The sequence below is a fragment of the Coregonus lavaretus genome, assembly GCF_964263955.1.
Source record: "Coregonus lavaretus genome assembly, contig: HAP1_SCAFFOLD_2260, whole genome shotgun sequence".
Classification (NCBI taxonomy): Eukaryota; Metazoa; Chordata; class Actinopteri; order Salmoniformes; family Salmonidae; genus Coregonus; species Coregonus lavaretus.
In genome coordinates, this window is record NW_028160955.1 from 18,261 (window position 1) to 37,767 (window position 19,507).

The following is a 19,507-nucleotide window of genomic DNA, read 5'->3' on the forward strand; positions in this document are numbered from 1 at the left end:
TCATGTTCACTGAGATGGGTCCTGTCATGTTCACTGAGATGGGTCCTGTCATGTTCACTGAGATGGGTCCTGTCATGTTCACTGAGATTGGTCCTGTCATGTTCACTGAGATTGGTCCTGTCATGTTCACTGAGATTGGTCCTGTCATGTTCACTGAGATGGGTCCTGTCATGTTCACTGAGATGGGTCCTGTCATGTTCACTGAGATGGGTCCTGTCATGTTCACTGAGATGGGTCCTGTCATGTTCACTGAGATGGGTCCTGTCATGTTCACTGAGATGGGTCCTGTCATGTTCACTGAGATGGGTCCTGTCATGTTCACTGAGATGGGTCCTGTCATGTTCACTGAGATGGGTCCTGTCATGTTCACTGAGATGGGTCCTGTCCATGTTCACTGAGATGGGTCCTGAGATGGGTCCTGTCATGTTCACTGAGATGGGTCCTGTCATGTTCACTGAGATGGGTCCTGTCATGTTCACTGAGATTGGTCCTGTCATGTTCACTGAGATGGGTCCTGTGAGTTATAACTTTAAATATTTGGCAGAAAGGTGTAGATTTTAGGATTGTTTTACGGTTGAGGTTTCTTCCTGTAGAGATCTGTTCAGTGTCTGGTCTCTTAGTGTGGTCAGACACCTCTCTGACTTTGTTAATGTTGTTGGAGAGTTTTGTTGGATTTTTCTTTTCTGTCATATCTTCTCATGACCCTGATTTGAAATATCAGGCGGCAGGTAGCTTAGTGGGTAAGAGCGTTGTGCCAGTAACCGAAAGGTCGCTGGTTCTAATCCCCGAGCCGACTAGGTGAAAAATCTGTCGATGTGCCCTTAAGCAAGGCACTTAACCCTAATTGCTCCTGTAAGTTGCTCTGGATAAGAGTGTCTGCTAAAATGTAAATGAAATGAGAAATATGATGTGAAACTTTGCTAACGTTTATGTTTTGTATCTCCATCCCATGATCATGATGGTTATTGTTACAGTATGATTCCTCTCTCTGATAGGATCCCTATGTTCCACCGAACCAGTCTTTGGATGCCTCTATCAGCTTCCCAGCCAGGTCAGCTAACGGCTCAGCCCAGCTGCCTATGGTCAACAACAGCATCTATGAGAGATCTAATGGTGAGTTAGCGTGTACCTGTGCTAGTTAGCATGGTAGCACATAGCATGTACATATTAGCATGTCTACTGTATATCTGACACTGTGCTACTGTCAGCATTTTTCTCCGACCTCTTCTTCTTCTTCGTCTTCTTCTTAGTCTTTCACGGTTACATTAGTGATAAGTGTTGAATATAGTAACATGTCATATTATACTGCACTTGAACTACTTTAGAGGAAGATACTTTAGAAGGAATGTTTAACTGGGCAGGAGAAGGCTCTGCCTCTTGAGGTTGAGGTAGAATACGTGTTCTTAGCCTTCAATTGAAAGGCCCTGTTTTCTCCTCCAGGAGTTCTGCTCTCTTCCTATCCTCCTCACTAGAGAAAGGCTGAGACAATCGTCTCTCCTCTCCTCTGTACCTCTACACACACACACACACACACACACACATACATGCACGTACACACACACGCACACGCACGCACACACGCACGCACACACACACCACACACACACCTCTGTAGTGCTTCCTTTCCCTTGGAATCTCTCCATAATCTCACGCTGTCATCATAGTAGATCCTGTAGTATCCTCCACTACCTCATTACCTTACCAAGCTACCTTACCTTACCTAGCTACCTTACCTTACCTAGCTACCTTACCTTACCTAGCTACCTTACCTTACCTAGCTACCTTACCTTACCTAGCTACCTTACCTTACCTAGCTATATTACCTTACCTAGCTATATTACCTTACCTAGCTACCTTACCTTACCTAGCTATATTACCTTACCTAGCTACCTTACCTTACCTAGCTACCTTACCTTACCTAGCTATATTACCCTACCTAGCTACCTTACCTTACCTAGCTATCTTACCTTACCTAGCTACCTTACCTTACCTAGCTATATTACCTTACCTAGCTATCTTACCTTACCTAGCTACCTTACCTTACCTAGCTACCTTACCTTACCTAGCTACCTTACCTTACCTAGCTATATTACCTTACCTAGCTACCTTAACTAGCTACCTTACCTTACCTAGCGACCTTACCTTACCTAGCTATCTTACCTTACCTAGCTACCTTACCTTACCTAGCTACCTTACCTTACCTAGCTACCTTACCTTACCTAGCTATATTACCTTACCTAGCTACCTTACCTCACCTAGCTACCTTACCTTACCTAGCTACCTTACCTTACCTAGCTATATTACCTTACCTAGCTATATTACCTTACCTAGCTATCTTACCTTACCTAGCTACCTTACCTTACCTAGCTATCTTACCTTACCTAGCTACCTTACCTTACATAGCTACCTTACCTTACCTAGCTACCTTACCTTACCTAGCTACCTTACCTTACCTAGCTACCTTACCTTACCTAGCTATATTACCTTACCTAGCTACCTTACCTAGCTATCTTACCTTACCTAGCTACCTTACCTTACCTAGCTATATTACCTTACCTAGCTACCTTACCTAGCTATCTTACCTTACCTAGCTACCTTACCTTACCTAGCTATCTTACCTTACCTAGCTACCTTACCTTACCTAGCTACCTTACCTTACATAGCTACCTTACCTAGCTATCTTACCTTACCTAGCTACCTTACCTTACCTAGCTACCTTACCTTACCTAGCTACCTTACCTTACCTAGCTACCTTACCTTACCTAGCTATATTACCTTACCTAGCTACCTTACCTTACCTAGCTACCTTACCTTACCTAGCTACCTTACCTTACCTAGCTACCTTAGCTACCTTACCTTACCTAGCTACCTTACCTTACCTAGCTACCTTACCTTACCTAGCTATATTACCTTACCTAGCTATCTTACCTTACCTAGCTATCTTACCTTACCTAGCTACCTTACCTTACCTAGCTATCTTACCTTACCTAGCTACCTTACCTTACATAGCTACCTTACCTTACCTAGCTACCTTACCTTACCTAGCTATATTACCTTACCTAGCTACCTTACCTAGCTATCTTACCTTACCTAGCTACCTTACCTTACCTAGCTACCTTACCTTACCTAGCTACCTTACCTTACCTAGCTATATTACCTTACCTAGCTACCTTACCTTACCTAGCTACCTTACCTTACCTAGCTACCTTACCTTACCTAGCTACCTTACCTAGCTATCTTACCTTACCTAGCTACCTTACCTTACCTAGCTATATTACCTTACCTAGCTACCTTACCTTACCTAGCTATCTTACCTTACCTAGCTACCTTACCTTACCTAGCTATCTTACCTTACCTAGCTATATTACCTTACCTAGCTACCTTACCTTACCTAGCTATCTTACCTTACCTAGCTACCTTACCTTACCTTACCTAGCTATCTTACCTAGCTATATTACCTTACCTAGCTACCTTACCTTACCTAGCTACCTTACCTTACCTTGCTACCTTACCTTAACTAGCTGTAGTTCACTATCATGTTCAGATCACCAACCAGCCAGCCAACAAACCACCATGTTTATTTAGATCACCAACCAGCCAGCCAGCAAACCACCATGTTTATTCAGATCACCAACCAGCCAGCCGGCAAACCACCATGTTTATTCAGATCACCAACCAGCCAGCCAACAAACCACCATGTTTATTCAGATCACCAACCAGCCAGCCAGCAAAACACCATGTTTATTCAGATCACCAACCAGCCAGCCAACAAACCACCATATTTATTCAGATCACCAACCAGCCAGCAAAACACCATGTTTATTCAGATCACCAACCAGCCAGCCAGCAAACCACCATGTTTATTCAGATCACCAACCAGCCAGCCAACAAACCACCATGTTTATTCAGATCACCAACCAGCCAGCCAACAAACCACCATGTTTATTCAGATCACCAACCAGCCAGCCAGCAAACCACCATGTTTATTCAGATCACCAACCAGCCAGCCAACAAACCACCATGTTTATTCAGATCACCAACCAGCCAGCCAACAAACCACCATGTTTATTCAGATCACCAACCAGCCAGCCAACAAAACACCATGTTTATTCAGATCACCAACCAGCCAGCCAACAAACCACCATGTTTATTCAGATCACCAACCAGCCAGCCAACAAAACACAATGTTTATTCAGATCACCAACCAGCCAGCCAGCAAAACACCATGTTTATTCAGATCACCAACCAGCCAGCCAACAAACCACCATATTTATTCAGATCACCAACCAGCCAGCAAAACACCATGTTTATTCAGATCACCAACCAGCCAGCCAGCAAACCACCATGTTTATTCAGATCACCAACCAGCCAGCCAACAAACCACCATGTTTATTCAGATCACCAACCAGCCAGCCAACAAACCACCATGTTTATTCAGATCACCAACCAGCCAGCCAGCAAACCACCATGTTTATTCAGATCACCAACCAGCCAGCCAACAAACCACCATGTTTATTCAGATCACCAACCAGCCAGCCAACAAACCACCATGTTTATTCAGATCACCAACCAGCCAGCCAACAAAACACCATGTTTATTCAGATCACCAACCAGCCAGCCAACAAACCACCATGTTTATTCAGATCACCAACCAGCCAGCCAACAAAACACCATGTTTATTCAGATCACCAACCAGCCAGCCAGCAAAACACCATGTTTATTCTTGGATATAATAATACATGGGTTTTTATAGTGCTTTCTCTCTCAGACCCAACAACTTTTCAATAGAGGCAGAAGCTTTGGGAGGCGCTCACTTGGCTACATTTACTTGTTTTGATTTGGATAAACAGGCCTGACCTTGGAATCGTATATGTTGATGTAATGAATTGTATCTAGGCCATGTTATTAGCATACACATTGTAGTGTGCTAGACTACTTATCATTAGTCTCTCTCTTTGAAATGGCACCTAGGGTGCACTACCCGATAGTGATCTGGTCAAAAGTAGGGCACTATATAGGGGATAGGGTGTCATCTGAGACATACAGAGTGTCTAATGAACTAGTCCACATTCAGTATTTATAATACCAAGAGGGTTGTGCAGTGCAGTCCAAATTAAAAACTATTTTTTTTTTAAACACAGGCATATGTAGAATAATACATTCAAGTAGTTAATGATATCTTCTATATGTATATATGCTGATATCTGTTTACCAGTTGTTCTCTGGAGAGTTACCCTTTCCTAATTACAAGACCATGAAAACCAAAGGAAGGCTGTTTAGAAAGAAGAAAGCCTTGTTGTGGTTAGACATTCTTATTGTCTTTGTAGGCCAAGTCAAATTGAATCCGGTAGGCCAAGTCAAATTGAATCCGGTAGGCCAAGTCAAATTGAATCCGGTAGGCCAAGTCAAATTGAATCCGGTAGGCCAAGTCAAATTGAATCCGGTAGGCCAAGTCAAATTGAATCTGGTAGGCCAAGTCAAATTGAATCCGGTAGGCCAAGTCAAATTGAATCCGGTAGGCCAAGTCAAATTGAATCCGGTAGGCCAAGTCAAATTGAATCCGGTAGGCCAAGTCAAATTGAATCCGGTAGGCCAAGTCAAATTGAATCTGGTAGGCCAAGTCAAATTGAATCCGGTAGGCCAAGTCAAATTGAATCTGGTAGGCCAAGTCAAATTGAATCCGGTAGGCCAAGTCAAATTGAATCCGGTAGGCCAAGTCAAATTGAATCCGGTAGGCCAAGTCAAATTGAATCCGGTAGGCCAAGTCAAATTGAATCCGGTAGGCCAAGTCAAATTGAATCCGGTAGGCCAAGTCAAATTGAATCCGGTAGGCCAAGTCAAATTGAATCCGGTAGGCCAAGTCAAATTGAATCCGGTAGGCCAAGTCAAATTGAATCCGGTAGGCCAAGTCAAATTGAATCCGGTAGGCCAAGTCAAATTGAATCCGGTAGGCCAAGTCAAATTGAATCCGGTAGGCCAAGTCAAATTGAATCCGGTAGGCCAAATCAAATTGAATCCGGTAGGCCAAGTCAAATTGAATCCGGTAGGCCAAGTCAAATTGAATCCGGTAGGCCAAGTCAAATTGAATCCGGTAGGCCAAGTCAAATTGAATCCGGTAGGCCAAGTCAAATTGAATCCGGTAGGCCAAGTCAAATTGAATCCGGTAGGCCAAGTCAAATTGAATCCGGTAGGCCAAGTCAAATTGAATCTGGTAGGCCAAGTCAAATTGAATCTTGTAGGCCAAGTCAAATTTAATATGGTAATATCGGCTAGCCTTGGCCTTAAAGCCACACTCTGTAATTTTCCCAAGCCCATCTACAGTGCCTTTAGAAAGTGTTCACACCCCTGGACCTTTTCTACATTTGAATTTAAAATGGATTAAATTGAGATTTTTTGCTGTTGATTTACACACAATACCCTGCAATGTCCAAGTGAAATTTTTACAAATTAATAAACATTTAAAAGCTTAAATGTATTGAGTCAATAAGTATTCAACCACTTTGTTATGGCAAGCCTAAATAAGTTCAGGAGTACATTTCTTAACAAGTCACATAACTTGCATGGACTCAATCTGTGTGCAATAAAAGTGGTTAACATGATTTTTGAATGATTATCCCATCTCTGTACCCCACACATGTAATTATCTTTAAGGTCCCTCAGTCGAGTAGTGAATTTCAAGCACAGATTCAACAACAAAGACCAGGGTGGTTTTCCAATGCCTCGCAAAGAAGGGCTCCTATTGGTAGATGGGTATATATATAAAAAATAAAAAAAAGATACTGAATATCCCTTTGAGCATGGTGAAGTTATGAATTACACTTTGGATGGTGTATCAATACACTCAGTCACTACAACGATGCAGGCGTCCTTCCTAACTCAGTTGCCGGAGAGGAAGGAAACTGCTGAGGGATTTCACAATGACGCCAATGATGATTAGAGTTTAATTGTTGTGATAGGAGAAAAACTGAGGATGGATCAACAACATTGTAGTTACTCCCTAATACTAACCTATATGACAGAGTGAAAATAAGGAAGTCTGTACAGAAGAAACAATATTCCAAAACGCGCATCCTGCTTGCAATAAGGCACTAACTAACTTTTTCACCTGAATATAAAGTGTTATGTTTGGGGCAAATCCAACACATCACTGTGTACCACTCTTCATATTTTCAAGCATGGTGGTGAGTGCATCATGTTATGGATATGCTCGTCATCGGCAAGGACTAGGAGTCTTTTGTTTCTCAATAAAAATAAACAGAATAGAGCTAAGCACCGGCAAAATTCTAGAGGAAAACCTGGTTCAGTCTGCTTTCCACCAGACACTGGGAGACAAATTCACCTTTTAGCAGGATAATAAAACTCAAGGCCAAATATACACTGGAGTTGCTTACCAAGATGACATTGAATGTTCCTGAGTGGGCTAGTTACAGTTTTGACTTAAATTGGCTTGAAAATCTATAGCAAGGCTTGAAAATGTCTGTCTAGCAATGATCGTAAACCAACTTCTGTGAGCTTGAATAGTTAAAAAATAAAATAATGGGCAAATATTGTACAATCCAGGTGTCCGTTAAAGTATGTGTCCGTTAAAGTAGGTGTCCGTTAAAGTAGGGGTATTAATAATCTCCTCTGTGCCGCTCTGCAAAGTAGTGAGAAAGAGAGAGACATGGTGAAAGAGAGAGGGAGAGAGACATGGTGAAAGAGAGAGGGAGAGAGACATGGTGAAAGAGAGAGGGAGAGAGACATGGTGAAAGAGAGAGAGAGACATGGTGAAAGAGAGAGCGAGAGAGACATGGTGAAAGAGAGAGAGAGACATGGTGGAAGAGAGAGAGAGACATGGTGAAAGAGGGAGAGAGACATGGTGGAAGAGAGAGAGAGAGAGAGAGACATGGTGAAAGAGGGAGAGAGACATGGTGGAAGAGAGAGAGAGAGAGACATGGTGAAAGAGGGAGAGAGACATGGTGGAAGAGAGAGAGAGAGAGAGACATGGTGAAAGAGAGAGAGAGAGACATGGTGAAAGAGAGAGCGAGAGACATGGTGAAAGAGAGAGCGAGAGACATGGTGAAAGAGAGAGGGAGAGAGACATGGTGAAAGAGAGGGAGAGACATGGTGAAAGAGAGGGAGAGACATGGTGAAAGAGAGAGAGAGAGACATGGTGAAAGAGAGAGAGAGAGACATGGTGAAAGAGAGAGAGAGAGAGACATGGTGAAAGAGAGAGAGAGAGACATGGTGAAAGAGAGAGAGAGACATGGTGAAAGAGAGAGAGAGAGACATGGTGAAAGAGAGAGCGAGAGACATGGTGAAAGAGAGAGCGAGAGACATGGTGAAAGAGAGAGCGAGAGACATGGTGAAAGAGAGAGCGAGAGACATGGTGAAAGAGAGAGCGAGAGACATGGTGAAAGAGAGAGCGAGAGACATGGTGAAAGAGAGAGAGAGAGACATGGTGAAAGAGAGAGCGAGAGACATGGTGAAAGAGAGAGAGAGAGACATGGTGAAAGAGAGAGCGAGAGACATGGTGAAAGAGAGAGAGAGAGACATGGTGAAAGAGAGAGAGAGAGACATGGTGAAAGAGAGAGAGAGAGACATGGTGAAAGAGAGGGAGAGAGACATGGTGAAAGAGAGAGCGAGAGACATGGTGAAAGAGAGAGCGAGAGACATGGTGAAAGAGAGGGAGAGAGACATGGTGAAAGAGAGAGCGAGAGACATGGTGAAAGAGAGAGCGAGAGACATGGTGAAAGAGAGAGAGAGAGACATGGTGAAAGAGAGAGCGAGAGACATGGTGAAAGAGAGAGAGGGACATGGTGAAAGAGAGAGAGAGAGACATGGTGAAAGAGAGGGAGAGAGACATGGTGAAAGAGAGAGCGAGAGACATGGTGAAAGAGAGAGCGAGAGACATGGTGAAAGAGAGGGAGAGAGACATGGTGAAAGAGAGAGAGAGACATGGTGAAAGAGAGGGAGAGACATGGTGAAAGAGAGGGAGAGAGACATGGTGAAAGAGAGAGAGGGACATGGTGAAAGAGAGAGAGAGAGACATTGTGGAAGAGAGGGAAAATGAGAGAGAGGGGTAGATAGCGAAAGGGAGCGAGACAGCTGTAGTCGCTGCCAAAGGTGATGAATGCTTTCTGAAGGCACTGGATGACTGGATGTTTCTGTAGAGCACCATGGAGGATTAAGAGGATTAACTGAAGTTCTGAATGTTTCTGTAGAGCACCGTGATGGATTAAGAGGATTAACTGAAGTTCTGAATGTTTCTGTAGAGCACCGTGATGGATTAAGAGGATTAACTGAAGTTCTGAATGTTTCTGTAGAGCACATTGGAGGATTAAGAGGATTAACTGAAGTTCTGAATGTTTCTGTAGAGCACATTGGAGGATTAAGAGGATTAACTGAAGTTCTGAATGTTTCTGTAGAGCACCGTGATGGATTAAGAGGATTAACTGAAGTTCTGAATGTTTCTGTAGAGCACCGTGATGGATTAAGAGGATTAACTGAAGTTCTGAATGTTTCTGTAGAGCACCGTGATGGATTAAGAGGATTAACTGAAGTTCTGAATGTTTCTGTAGAGCACCGTGATGGATTAAGAGGATTAACTGAAGTTCTGAATGTTTCTGTAGAGCACATTGGAGGATTAAGAGGATTAACTGAAGTTCTGAATGTTTCTGTAGAGCACCGTGATGGATTAAGAGGATTAACTGAAGTTCTGAATGTTTCTGTAGAGCACCGTGATGGATTAAGAGGATTAACTGAAGTTCTGAATGTTTCTGTAGAGCACATTGGAGGATTAAGAGGATTAACTGAAGTTCTGAATGTTTCTGTAGAGCACCGTGATGGATTAAGAGGATTAACTGAAGTTCTGAATGTTTCTGTAGAGCACCGTGATGGATTAAGAGGTTTAACTGAAGTTCTGAATGTTTCTGTAGAGCACCGTGATGGATTAAGAGGTTTAACTGAAGTTCAGAATGTTTCTGTAGAGCACCGTGATGGATTAAGAGGTTTAACTGAAGTTCAGAATGTTTCTGTAGAGCACCGTGATGGATTAAGAGGGTTAACTGAAGTTGAGAAGAGACAGTGCTATGTATCAGTCTGTCTGGTCTCCAGTCTCAGGGGGTGGTTCATTACACAGCCATGTTATGACTGAAACCCAGTAGGACATTGATCTGTTTCAGCTCCCTAGTAAGTCCTTCCAGTAATACATATCACCACCACACACAGCCAGCTGACTGGAACAACTTATCATATTGATGTGTCATACTGTTATGAGATAAGAGGATGTTTAACCCTCCGTGGGGAAGAACACTTGCGGTAGTGAAACTAAGTCAATAAGACGTCTGCTGTGTAGGTGATTGATTAATAGCTCTTTGCGTTAAAGCAGCGGTATTAATAATCTCCTCTGTGCCGCTCTGCAAACACTCTAGCAGATACATATGGATGTGATAGTGTGTGGAGGGGGAGAGAAAGAGAGAAGGGGGGAGAGAGAACGAAATATATAAGTAGTGAGAAAGAGTGAGTGAGAGACATGGTGAAAGAGTGAGAGAGTGACATGGTGAAAGAGAGGGAGAGAGAAGCAGGGGAAGGTGTGTGTGTGTGTGTGTGTGTGTGTGTGTGTGTGTGTGTGTGTTATAAGGAATGATGAGTGTGTGTGTTATAAGGAATGATGACTGTGTGTGTGTGTGTGTGTGTGTTATAAGGAATGATGAGTGTGTGTGTGTTATAAGGAATGATGAATGTGTGTGTGTGTGTGTGTGTGTGTTATAAGGAATGATTAGTGTGTGTGTGTGTGTGTGTGTGTGTGTGTGTGTGTTATAAGGAATGATGAGTGTGTGTGTGTTATAAGGAATGATGAGTGTGTGTGTGTGTGTGTGTGTGTTATAAGGAATGATGAGTGTGTGTGCTGTATCCTGTAGTCAGTGCTGTATCCTGTAGTCAGTGCTGTATCCTGTAGTCAGTGCTGTATGCTGTAGTCAGTGCTGTATGCTGTAGTCAGTGCTGTATGCTGTAGTCAGTGCTGTATGCTGTAGTCAGTGCTGTATGCTGTAGTGAGTGCTGTATCCTGTAGTCAGTGCTGTATGCTGTAGTCAGTGCTGTATCCTGTAGTCAGTGCTGTATGCTGTAGTCAGTGCTGTATCCTGTAGTCAGTGCTGTATCCTGTAGTCAGTGCTGTATGCTGTAGTCAGTGCTGTATGCTGTAGTCAGTGCTGTATGCTGTAGTCAGTGCTGTATGCTGTAGTCAGTGCTGTATCCTGTAGTCAGTGATGCATGATGTAGTCAGTGCTGTATCCTGTAGTCAGTGCTGTATGCTGTAGTCAGTGCTGTATCCTGTAGTCAGTGCTGTATCCTGTAGTCAGTGCTGTATGCTGTAGTCAGTGCTGTATCCTGTAGTCAGTGCTGTATCCTGTAGTCAGTGCTGTATCCTGTAGTCAGTGCTGTATGCTGTAGTCAGTGCTGTATCCTGTAGTCAGTGCTGTATCCTGTAGTCAGTGCTGTATGCTGTAGTCAGTGCTGTATCCTGTAGTCAGTGCTGTATCCTGTAGTCAGTGCTGTATCCTGTAGTCAGTGCTGTATGCTGTAGTCAGTGCTGTATGCTGTAGTCAGTGCTGTATCCTGTAGTCAGTGCTGTATGCTGTAGTCAGTGCTGAATCCTGTAGTCAGTGCTGTATCCTGTAGTCAGTGCTGTATCCTGTAGTCAGTGCTGTATGCTGTAGTCAGTGCTGTATCCTGTAGTCAGTGCTGTATGCTGTAGTCAGTGCTGTATCCTGTAGTCAGTGCTGTATGCTGTAGTCAGTGCTGTATCCTGTAGTCAGTGCTGTATGCTGTAGTCAGTGCTGTATGCTGTAGTCAGTGCTGTATCCTGTAGTCAGTGTTGTATGCTGTAGTCAGTGCTGTATGATGTAGTCAGTGCTGTATCCTGTAGTCAGTGCTGTATGCTGTAGTCAGTGCTGTATCCTGTAGTCAGTGCTGTATCCTGTAGTCAGTGCTGTATGCTGTAGTCAGTGCTGTATCCTGTAGTCAGTGCTGTATCCTGTAGTCAGTGCTGTATGCTGTAGTCAGTGCTGTATCCTGTAGTCAGTGCTGTATCCTGTAGTCAGTGCTGTATGCTGTAGTCAGTGCTGTATGCTGTAGTCAGTGCTGTATCCTGTAGTCAGTGCTGTATCCTGTAGTCAGTGCTGTATCCTGTAGTCAGTGCTGTATGCTGTAGTCAGTGCTGTATGCTGTAGTCAGTGCTGTATCCTGTAGTCAGTGCTGTATGCTGTAGTCAGTGCTGAATCCTGTAGTCAGTGCTGTATCCTGTAGTCAGTGCTGTATCCTGTAGTCAGTGCTGTATGCTGTAGTCAGTGCTGTATCCTGTAGTCAGTGCTGTATGCTGTAGTCAGTGCTGTATCCTGTAGTCAGTGCTGTATCCTGTAGTCAGTGCTGTATGCTGTAGTCAGTGCTGTATCCTGTAGTCAGTGCTGTATGCTGTAGTCAGTGCTGTATGCTGTAGTCAGTGCTGTATCCTGTAGTCAGTGTTGTATGCTGTAGTCAGTGCTGTATGATGTAGTCAGTGCTGTATCCTGTAGTCAGTGCTGTATGCTGTAGTCAGTGCTGTATCCTGTAGTCAGTGCTGTATCCTGTAGTCAGTGCTGTATCCTGTAGTCAGTGCTGTATCCTGTAGTCAGTGCTGTATGCTGTAGTCAGTGCTGTATCCTGTAGTCAGTGCTGTATCCTGTAGTCAGTGCTGTATGCTGTAGTCAGTGCTGTATGCTGTAGTCAGTGCTGTATGCTGTAGTCAGTGATGTATCCTGTAGTCAGTGCTGTATCCTGTAGTCAGTGCTGTATGCTGTAGTCAGTGCTGTATGCTGTAGTCAGTGCTGTATGCTGTAGTCAGTGATGTATCCTGTAGTCAGTGCTGTATCCTGTAGTCAGTGCTGTATGCTGTAGTCAGTGCTGTATGCTGTAGTCAGTGCTGTATGCTGTAGTCAGTGCTGTATCCTGTAGTCAGTGATGTATCCTGTAGTCAGTGCTGTATGCTGTAGTCAGTGCTGTATGCTGTAGTCAGTGCTGTATCCTGTAGTCAGTGCTGTATGCTGTAGTCAGTGCTGTATGCTGTAGTCAGTGCTGTATGCTGTAGTCAGTGCTGTATCCTGTAGTCAGTGCTGTATCCTGTAGTCAGTGCTGTATGCTGTAGTCAGTGCTGTATCCTGTAGTCAGTGCTGTATCCTGTAGTCAGTGCTGTATGCTGTAGTCAGTGCTGTATCCTGTAGTCAGTGCTGTATCCTGTAGTCAGTGCTGTATCCTGTAGTCAGTGCTGTATGCTGTAGTCAGTGCTGTATGCTGTAGTCAGTGCTGTATCCTGTAGTCAGTGCTGTATCCTGTAGTCAGTGCTGTATCCTGTAGTCAGTGCTGTATCCTGTAGTCAGTGCTGTATGCTGTAGTCAGTGCTGTATCCTGTAGTCAGTGCTGTATCCTGTAGTCAGTGCTGTATCCTGTAGTCAGTGCTGTATCGGTTTGTCAGTGGTGATTTCCACTCTTACTGAGCCTCATGCAGCTCCTCCATCCAAACAGACAGAAAACCATGTACAGTGATTAGCATCCTGAACACACATACAGTGGGGAGAACAAGTATTTGATACACTGCTGATTTTGCAGGTTTTCCTACTTACAAAGCATGTAGAGGTCTGTAATTTGTATCATAGGTACACTTCAACTGTGAGAGACGGAATCTAAAACAAAAATCCAGAAAATCACATTGTATGATTTTTAAGTAATTAATTTGCATTGTATTGCATGACATAAGTATTTGATCACCTACCAACCAGTAAGAATTCCGGCTCTCACAGACCTGTTAGTTTTTATTTAAGAAGCCCTCCTGTTCTCCACTCATTACCTGTATTAACTGCACCTGTTTGAACTCGTTACCTGTATAAAAGACACCTGTCCACACACGCAATCAAACAGACTCCAACCTCTCCACAATGGCCAAGACCAGAGAGCTGTGTAAGGACATCAGGGATAAAATTGTAGACCTGCACAAGGCTGGGATGGGCTACAGGACAATAGGCAAGCAGCTTGGTGAGAAGGCAACAACTGTTGGCGCAATTATTAGAAAATGGAAGAATTTCAAGATGATGGTCAATCACCCTCGATCTGGGGCTCCATGCAAGATCTCACCTCGTGGGGCATCAATGCTAATGAGGAAGGTGAGGAATCAGCCCAGAGCTACATTGCAGGACCTGGTCAATGACCTGAAGAGAGCTGGGACCACAGTCTCAAAGAAAACCATTAGTAACACACTACACTGTCATGGATTAAAATCCTGCAGCGCACGCAAGGTCCCCCTGCTCAAGCCAGCGCATGTCCAGGCCCGTCTGAAGTTTGTCAATGACCATCTGGATGATCCAGAGGAGGAATGGGAGAAGGTCATGTGGTCTGATGAGACAAAAATAGAGCTTTTTGGTCTAAACTCCACTCGCCGTGTTTGGAGGAAGAAGAAGGATGAGTACAACCCCAAGAACACCATCCCAACCGTGAAGTATGGAAGTGGAAACATCATTCTTTGTGGATGCTTTTCTGCAAAGGGGACAGGACGACTGCACCGTATTGAGGGGAGGATGGATGGGGCCATGTATCGCGAGATCTTGGCCAACAACCTCCTTCCCTCAGTAAGAGCATTGAAGATGGGTCGTGGCTGGGTCTTCCAGCATGACAATGACCCGAAACACACAGCCAGGGCAACTAAGGAGTGGCTCCGTAAGAAGCATCTCAAGGTCCTGGAGTGGCCTAGCCAGTCTCCAGACCTGAACCCAATAGAAAATCTTTGGAGGGAGCTGAAAGTCTGTATTGCCCAGCGACAGCCCAGAAATCTGAAGGATCTGGAGAAGGTCTGTATGGAGGAGTGGGCCAAAATCCCTGCTGCAGTGTGTGCAAACCTGGTCAAGACCTACAGGAAACGTATTATCTCTGTAATTGCAAACAAAGGTTTCTGTACCAAATATTATGTTCTGCTTTTCTGATGTATCAAATACTTATGTCATGCAATAAAATGCAAATTAATTACTTAAAAATCATACAATGTGATTTTCTGGATTTTTGTTTTAGATTCTGTCTCTCACAGTTGAAGTGTACCTATGATAAAAATTACAGACCTCTACATGCTTTGTAAGTAGGAAAACCTGAAAAATCGGCAGTGTATCAAATACTTGTTCTCCCCACTGTATGTCCACACTGCACCTGTACATAGTACACAATACATTTACATTTACGTCATTTAGCAGACACTCTTATCCAGAGCGACTTACAAATTGGTGCATTCACCTTATGATAGCCAGTGGGATAACCACTTTACAATGTATTTTTTATTTATTTTTCTACTTTTTTAATTTATAGAGTACATTATCCTCTATGAGGATGTATATAAAACAAATGAAAATTACAAATGTACTCTATAAATTAAAAAAATTGAAAAAAAACAAAAAACAATACATTGTAAATTGGTTATATATATATATATATATATATATATATATATATATATAATTATTATTATTTTTTTGGGGGGGGTAAGGGGGTGGTAGAAGGATTACTTTATCCTATCCCAGGTATTCCTTAAAGAGGTGGGGTTTCAAGTGTCTCCGGAAGGTGGTGAGTGACTCGTGAGGGAGCTTGTTCCACCATTGGGGTGCCAGAGCAGCGAACAGTTTTGACTGGGCTGAGCAGGACACACACACACACACACACACACACACACACACACACACACACACACACAGGGATTTCCTTGAGTGGGCCACCTAAGCGGGTTTTTTGGGATGGAAAAACACTTTCACTTTAAACTTAAACAACTAAAACATTTAAATATATAAAGTATGTAGAAAATATAATGTACCTATATATTTTTTTATTATATAAATGATCAGTTACCCAAATAAAAACTAGACAAAAACTGAATTTAGCAGTATTGATTTTGTTATTATGTTTGACCAAAAGAACACAGCAAAATGTGTAGAATTGCAGGAAATTGACTTAAAAATACAAACATTTCTCTACACTGCCAAAATGGCATCAAATTCAGATGCGCCGACTGTCTGACCACAGTGATTGCCACACCCCCTGCAATGCCTCCTGATTCACTCCAGAGATACAGGGCATTTGGAAAGTATTCAGAGCCCTTCCCTTTTTCCAAGTTTTGTTACGTTACAGTCTTATTCTAAAATTGATTAAATAAATAAAAATCCTCATCAATCTACACACAATACCCCATAATGACAATTTATTAAAATAAAAACAAATATCTTATTTACATAAGTATTCAGACCCTTTGCTATGAGACTCGAAATTGAGCTCAGGTTCATCCTGTTTCCATTGATCATCCTTGAGATGTTTCAACAACTTGATTGGAGTCCACCTGTAGTAAATTTAGCTGATTGGACCTGATTTGGAAAGGCACACACACCTGTCTATGTAAGGTCCCACAGTTTACAGTCCATGTCAGAGCAAAAACCAAGCCATGAGGTCGAAGGAATTGTCCGTAGAGCTCCGAGACAGGATTGTGTCGAGCCACAGATCTGGGGAAGGGTAAACAAGCTACAAATGGACAGAACCAAAACAAATGATCTAATGATTCTGTCTCTTCGCAGCAAAATCTGCAGAGCTGGGAAGATCGTATCCCTCATATAAATAACATTCTATTGGTAGCTAGAATTTTGTATAATCATTTAAATAGAAAAATTCAAAGTTTTGAATATGGCGTCGTTTTGCGTATCAGTTCATAAACCATGTGCCATGGAATCGGTACGTCAAAAATCTCTTCCCAACTATTTTGCAATCTATATGGGACGGCTGTCAATCCTTTGGTCTTTAAATTAAACTGGTATACTTTTTTATTTATCACAATTTTCTTTAACCAATGATGTTCTTTAATGCGGCCGACAGACAAGTTCCTTACTTTTTTCCACTTTCCTCTTCCATTATTTTGGTAATGTTGCAATTATTTGGTTGTAATTTTGGGTAGAGGAGACATTTCCATATGTTTTTGTTAGCTGCATGTGCGACATAACTCCACCAGTCCTACCGATGATATCATTTACGAAGATTATACCTTTTATTTATTTATTTATTTTTATTAAAAAATACTGGCTTTTTATCAATTAGTATATTTGAGTTTAACCACAATATTTGTTGCATTATTTGTTCTGTCGTTTCTGGAGGATTAAATTGAAATTGCAACCAACTTTCTATGGCTTGTTTTAGAAATAGTGATATTTGGGAGATGATTTCCTTTTCAAATAACTGAAAGTGAGAGGTTGTAATCTGAATAAAGAGAAAAAGGCCGTTCTTGAACATTAGGTGAGACAATCTTACTAATTTGCTACAGAACCAGTTCGGATTTAAGTATAACTTTTGTATGACTGAAGCTTTTAGTGATAGGTCTAATGTTTTAATATTTAATCATTTCTGTCCTCTGAATTCATATTCATTATATAAATAGGCCGTTTAATTTAGTCTGGCTTGCCGTTCCAAATATTATTATTTTATTTTTTTCTCATATCATTTAAAAAACTTTTCGCTAGGCGTAGGCAAGACCATAAGCAAATAGGTAAACTGGGATAATACTAAAGAGTTAATCAGGGTGATTTTTCCACAAATAGACAGGTATTTACCTTTCCATGGTAGCAAGATATTTTCTATTTTTGCCAACTTTCTATTAAAATGTATTGAAGTGAGATCATTTATTTCCTTTGGGATATGTATTCCGAGTATATCCACATCACCATCAGACCATTTTATTGGTAAACTACATGGTAATGTAAAAATTGTATTTTTTAGTGATCCAATACATAATATAGTACATTTATCATAATTTGGTTGTAATCCAGAGAGGTTAGAAAATGTATCTAGATCCTCTATGAGGCTGTGGAGGGATTCAAGTTGTGGATTTAAAAGAAAACATAAATCATCAGCGTACAATGACACCTTTGTTTTTAAGTCCTGGATTTCTAATCCCTTGATATTATTGTTGGATCTGATTTTAATAGCTAACATTTCGATGGCCATTTGAATGGAGTCTTTCCATATATTGTGTGTGGTGATTGCTCTGTGATCTCCTCCTCCTCTCCAGTCTCTAATGGTTCTGTCCTCATCGGGGAAGAGGAGGATGAAGAGGAGATGAATCTTACATCTCCCCGTCAGGATGGCCTGAGCCCAGCCCCAGGGGAGAGCTCCACTAGGCCCAGCCCTGGACCAGCCCCAGGGGAGAGCTCCACTAGGCCCAGCCCTGGACCAGCCCCAGGGGAGAGCTCCACTAGGCCCAGCCCTGGACCAGCCCCAGGGGAGAGCTCCACTAGGCCCAGCTCTGGACCAGCCCCAGGGGAGAGCTCCACTAGGCCCAGCCTTGGACCAGCCCCAGGGGAGAGCTCCACTAGGTCCGGCTCTGGACCACAGCAGGCCCAGCCACAGTACCACCACACCAAGTCCTCCAAGAGCATGGACCTGGGTAAGACATTTACTGAATACTCTGGTACACACTTCTCCCATCTGGTACACACTTCTCCCATCTGGTACACACTTCTCCCATCTGGTACACACTTCTCCCATCTCGTAAAGCCCTCAAACTCAACTCTGGACCTTGAAGCCAATTCCACTGCTTTTTTAAATTGTTCCCCTCTAATCAGGGACTGATTTACACCTGGGACACCAGGTGGGTGCAATTAATGATCAGTTAGAAGAGAAAACCAGCAGGCCTCGGACCTGGTAGGGTAACAGTTGAATACCCCTGGTATAGTAACCAGCAGGCCCCGGACCTGGTAGGGTAACAGTTGAATAACCCTGGTATAGTAACCAGCAGGCTCTGACCTCGTAGGGTAACAGTTGAATACCCCTGGTATAGTAACCAGCAGGCCCCGGATCTCGTAGGGTAACAGTTGAATAACCCTGGTATAGTAACCAGCAGGCTCCGGATCTCGTAGGGTAACAGTTGAATAACCCTGGTATAGTAACCAGCAGGCCCCGGATCTCGTAGGGTAACAGTTGAATACCCCTGGTATAGTAACCAGCAGGCCCCGGATCTCGTAGGGTAACAGTTGAATAACCCTGGTATAGTAACCAGCAGGCTCCGGATCTCGTAGGGTAACAGTTGAATACCCCTGGTATAGTAACCAGCAGGCTCCGGATCTCGTAGGGTAACAGTTGAATACCCCTGGTATAGTAACCAGCAGGCTCCGGATCTCGTAGGGTAACAGTTGAATAACCCTGGTATAGTAACCAGCAGGCTCCGGTTCTCGTAGGGTAACAGTTGAATAACCCTGGTATAGTAACCAGCAGGCTCCGGATCTCGTAGGGTAACAGTTGAATACCCCTGGTATAGTAACCAGCAGGCTCCGGATCTCGTAGGGTAACAGTTGAATAACCCTGGTATAGTAACCAGCAGGCTCCGGATCTCGTAGGGTAACAGTTGAATAACCCTGGTATAGTAACCAGCAGGCCCCGGATCTCGTAGGGTAACAGTTGAATAACCCTGGTATAGTAACCAGCAGGC

General features: G+C 43.1%; 1 protein-coding gene across 1 annotated transcript in view; it reads left to right on the plus strand.

Annotated features, from left to right (window-relative positions):
- Positions 1-399: 399 nt before the first annotated feature.
- Positions 400-19,507, plus strand: part of LOC311121267 (uncharacterized protein) — a gene marked incomplete at both ends in the record, with an annotated part of 52,535 nt that continues 33,427 nt past the window's right edge. The window contains 3 exons of the mRNA XM_084195777.1: positions 400-516; positions 996-1,113; positions 18,092-18,466. Coding sequence (XP_084051903.1) covers positions 400-516; positions 996-1,113; positions 18,092-18,466 — 610 coding nt within the window. The remainder of the gene's footprint in view (positions 517-995; positions 1,114-18,091; positions 18,467-19,507) is intronic.